Here is a 4,474-nt window from a genome sequence, read left to right as displayed (position 1 = left end):
GGGCTGCGGGAAGGGGTTTTCCCCGTTCCTCCGCCCCCTGCAGCCAAGTCAGGTCCAAAACGTCCCAACTCACGCCCCCTGCAACCCCTTTCCCCAGCGCCCGGCGGCTCCAGCTGATCTTTCAGCTCAGTGCATTCAAGCCCTCGTTACGAGGACATCTCCTGGCTCTTCTGTCTGTTTCCAGAGCCACGGGCAATAAGCCGAGGTGCAGCCGCCCAGGGCGAGTGATGCTTGCTGTGCCCTTCTCAGCCCCCCCGGGCACGTGACGGCCTCCTGCACAGCACCACCCCAGAGCAGCCCGTCTCCAAGCCCTGCGCCCAGGGACACCTGGGGTGCTTCTGGCAGCTCCCAACACGTGGAACAGGTCGTGGGGCACTTCCTGCCCCTGGACACTGACCCGCCCCAATAGCTGCTGCACAGGTGCCCACTTGCCCCATCAGTGCCTCCAAACCGTGCAGAGCCCAGGGACCTGCTGCTCACTACTGCCCCAGGCCTTTCAGGCCCCTCCAGCAGGCCCCGCGGTCTGCTGCTGCCGGGAGGTTTATCAGCTCCCACCAATGCCTCCGTTCGTGCCCCTGGCTTGGCCTTGCTTCCCTTCCTGGGGGGGGCTCTGCTCCCCCCAGGGACACTGGTGGGGGGAAGCGGAGGGCACCAAGGGGCACGATGGCTGCAGGACCTGGCTGGTCGCCCCTGCAGAGCTGGGAGGCCAAAGCCCCCCCCAGGCCTGTCCCGGACACCTCGGCTCGTCCACTGGGGGAGACAGCCAGGGTCCAACCCCTTCCACCGCCCCCCCCGTCCCTGCACTGGGGGGCTCTGACCTCCCGCCCACGTCCCCCACTGCTGGGGCACAACCTGGGAGAGACCACAACCCTCGCAGCCTGGCCCCTCCATGCCCCCACCTCCTCACCGCTGGGGCTCCGTGGGCAAGGGGCAGGGGGGGCAGAGCAAAGGTCAGGGCCAGGGGGTGGGAAGGGGCAGAACCCCCTGCAGCCAGCCGGGGAGGGGGGGTCATGAGGGCCAGCGGCTGCAGGAATGGAAACCGAAAGCACAGGACTAGCCCCCGCCCCGGGCACTGTGCGGGCAGACTCCCCCCTCCACTGCCCGGGGCGGAGGGCTGCTCCGTGCAAAGGTGAGCCCCCCTTCAGGTGCAGCCCCCCCCGCAATGACCCTCCCCTCCCGCGGGCCTGCGGGGGGCAGGAGCCAGGAGCTCCCTGCACCGCGCCCCCCGGGCCGGGACCCCCTACACCCCCACGTGATCGGGCCGCGCCGCCTGCCGGCAGTGGCCCCTCCCTTCACCTCACCTGCCCCGCGCAGTCCACCACCGCCGCTCCCGGACGAGGCCCCTTTAAGGCACCGTGCTAGCCGTACACAGCCCTCCCGCCGCTGCCCCAGCTCCTGGGTCCGGGGATTGGCTGGCTGGCGAAGCCGGCCACGCCCCCTCGGCGCGGCGGTGGGGGGAGGAGCAGTAGCGGGAGGGAAGAGCAACAGCCAGGCGCGCAGCCGGCTTCCCAGAAATGACGTGATGCGAGGCGGGGCCTGGATGGGGTAGGGGCGGAGCCTACCGGAAAGGGCGGGCCCGGCGCTTAAAGGCCCAGCACCATCCCACCATTTTTTTTTCCCCCAAATTTTTCTGTTCATCCGCAGGCCCCGCCCCCGCGGCCCGGGAGCCCACAGCCCTGTCACCCCCGGCGGTGCCACCCTGGAGCAGACGAGAACCCAGGAGGCCGGCTCCCACCTTTGACCCCCTCCTGTGGTGCCACCCAGCGAGAGGACCCAGGAGTCAGGGCGCACAAAGCCGTGGCGCCACCTACGCCGTGGGCAGGAAAACGCAGGAGGCTGGGGGCAGTGCCCACAGCGGGGCAGGGGAGCGGGACTCACGGTGGGGAGGACGGGACAGCTGCCCCAAGTGCCACGTCAGAGCCCGTCTGCCCTTGGCGCCCTTGACTTCCCGGCCCCGGGTGACCCAGGTCGTGGTGACCATGGCAGGCCCAGGGTGGGGGCAACAACAGCTCCATGCCCCCCCCACCTAACACACAGCCCACGCCAGGCACTGACCAGACCACGTTTATTTCCTGGAGTCGAAGGCGTCTTCATAGAAAAGGGTCACGGGGCTCAGGCTGGGGCTGGGGGTCGGGGTCAGCGCCACGTCCTGGGTGAAGCGGCTGACCAGCGCGCGGACCCCGGCCTTGAGCCCCGAGCCCAGCACCGCGTTGGCCACGAAGCCGCTGGTGCCGCCCGTGAGCAGCGTGATGGTGTCAAAGCCCAGGTCCCAGGCCAGGTCCACGGCCCGCTCCTCGGCTCGCAGCACGCAGCTGTTGTAGGCGTAATACAGCCCCGTGCCCATGTTGTAGAAGGTGCTGACCACGGGCAGCCACGACACCACGGCGTGAATCTGCGGCTCCGTTTCCCCATCGCAGGCCTCGCGCCGCACCCGGTGCCTGCCTGTCCGCTGGCACTGATGCAGCCAGGCCCGGGCCCCAGGGGTGGCCACGAAAGAGGCACCTTGTGGCCCCACGACACGATAGGCGGTGGTGCCGTGGGGGGCCACGCCAGCACACGCGGGGCCCAGGCGGCTGCAGGCGGCGGTGGCGCCTGGGAAGGTGAGGTGGACACGGGCAGCAGGGCCCTGGAGCTGGACGCCAGGCAGAGGAACTAGCCCAGAGCAGCGCACAGGTGCCGCGCTCCACAGCTGCCCCAGAGGGGAAAGCAGGGGGGTCCAGCCCACGTGGGGCAGCCCGGCCATGCTCACGAGGAGGGCATTCGTATCGGGCACCTCCAGCATCGCATACAGCTCCAGCACCAAGGCCTCAGCTTCAGAGGCGCAGCCGGCACCATGCAGGGCTAGAGCCAGGGCGGCGCTAGCCAGGGCCCGGGGCAGCGGGGGCATCTCCGTGGAGCCCCGCAGGGTCTGGGGCAGCAGGTCGCTGCAGGAGACTCCCATGGCTGCAAGCCCCCTCTGTGGGGGCAGCCGCTGCGAGAGGGAGGCGAGGAGCAACCGGGCCGCGGCCTGCGGGGAGTCGGAGGGAGCTGGCACAGGGGTGCCGGCTGGGTCCTGGTGCTCAGCGGTACCCTGTGCTGGGGCAGACTTGGGCAGGACGTGGCCCTGGAGGCAGTGGCATAGCAGCAGCAGCAGCAGGAGGCGGCGCAGAAGTGACTGCAACATGGCAGAGGGATCCCTGTGCGGCTCTTGCACCCTGCAGAGGGAAGGGGTCACAGCACCAAAAGCCAAGACCCCCACCCCACCAGCCAAGCAGAGTTTAAATACCCCCCAGCCCCAGGCAGACCAGGAACTCGTGGAACAGGACTGCCACCCAGCACAGCTCAGGCCTCATGGCTCCAGCTGGGGGCCCCCGCTAAACCCTTGTGTGAAGCCCTCATCCACATGGTGCGCCAGCACAGCCGTACCAAGTCACCCAGCGCTGTGGGGCCCAGCCCAGTCGCATTTCCACCGGCTGCCGCAGGGTGTGGGTGGGATACGGAAGGGGGTCCTGGCCCTGGCTGGCATGGGGTGGGGGTAACTGGGAGGGGGTCTCGTCCCCAGCTCACCTCTCAGCTGTCATGCGCTGGTGTTGGTGCCCAAAGCTGGGCCGTGTGGCTCTGGTTATATGGGGGGTGGGGGGGAGCACTGACCTGTTATCACCCATTGCGACACCACTTCCCAGCAGCCCCCCCTACCCCTGCTGGGCAGACAAACCCAGGGCTGCTCCAACATGGGTTTATTTAACTATGAACATGGAGAAAAAACAGGACTTATCAAACAGTCTCTGGAATAAAAACAGAATAAAAAACTGACAGTAAAGGGTGGGGGCAGAGCCCTCAGTCTTCATCCTCATCCTCGATGTGCAGGTGCTTCCTCCTGCCGGGTGCCGGCTCCTGCTCCCTGGGGTCCCCCCAGGCCGGCTCTGCAGCTGCAAGGAGACCCAGGGGTGGGAGGGCCGTCGGGGGGGGTGACCCCTGCCCCTCCTCCCTCCAGCCCAGCACCTGACCCACCCCAGAGCAGCAGTGACCCCCCTCCTGTGGAGGAGTGCAGTGCGGTTCCAGCTGACCTGGGCTGTCTGGGTCGTCCTCTTCCTCACTGTCCAGCCAGCGCCTGCGCTTGGGTCGGGGCTGAGAGGGGCCGGGGTCTTCCCTGCACAGATAGGAAGAGATTAAGGAGGAGCCACTTCCCCCCACCCCCCAGTGTGGGCAAAGCTCCAGGTGCAAGCAGGAAACTGAGACATGGGCCCAAGGGCAAGGGAGGAGACAGTGGCAGAGGTAGGAGCAGGGCGGGAACAGGCACCAGGGCCCCCCACACTGGTGGCAGCAAAGGGACCCAGGCATCTCGGCTCCCCACTGCCCTTCGTGCTGCTCCCAGCCCCCACCCTCAGCCAGACCAGGAGGGAACCCAGGCATCCAGGGCCCTGCGCCCGATTCTCACCTCTCAGAATCGGACCCGGGTGACTGCTCCGGGCTGGACGATGTGGCCCCTGCAACA

The 4,474-nt window shown here is 68.2% G+C and overlaps 2 protein-coding genes across 2 annotated transcripts in view; both read right to left on the bottom strand.

The window, feature by feature from the left end:
* STAT2 (signal transducer and activator of transcription 2) overlaps positions 1-1,981 on the bottom strand; it is a 9,106-nt gene extending 7,125 nt beyond the window's left edge. The window contains exons 1-2 of the mRNA XM_019554200.1: positions 1,812-1,981; positions 1,369-1,558 (exon numbers count right to left, since the gene is read on the bottom strand). Of these exons, the coding sequence (XP_019409745.1) occupies positions 1,369-1,558; positions 1,812-1,981 (360 nt within the window). The remainder of the gene's footprint in view (positions 1-1,368; positions 1,559-1,811) is intronic.
* APOF (apolipoprotein F) lies at positions 1,859-4,473 on the bottom strand. Its single transcript, XM_019554275.1, has 4 exons — positions 4,418-4,473; positions 4,047-4,129; positions 3,547-3,908; positions 1,859-3,194 (listed from the first exon to the last, which is right to left on the bottom strand). The coding sequence occupies exons 3-4, from the start codon at positions 3,642-3,644 to the stop codon at positions 2,066-2,068; spliced, it is 1,227 nt and encodes a 408-aa protein (XP_019409820.1). The 5' UTR covers positions 3,645-3,908; positions 4,047-4,129; positions 4,418-4,473; the 3' UTR covers positions 1,859-2,065.
* Between the last annotated feature and the right edge of the window lies 1 nt (position 4,474).

This window comes from Crocodylus porosus, unplaced genomic scaffold (assembly GCF_001723895.1).
Source record: "Crocodylus porosus isolate Cpor-Errol unplaced genomic scaffold, CroPor_comp1, whole genome shotgun sequence".
Classification (NCBI taxonomy): Eukaryota; Metazoa; Chordata; order Crocodylia; family Crocodylidae; genus Crocodylus; species Crocodylus porosus.
This window is presented reverse-complemented; position numbering and strand designations above follow the sequence as displayed.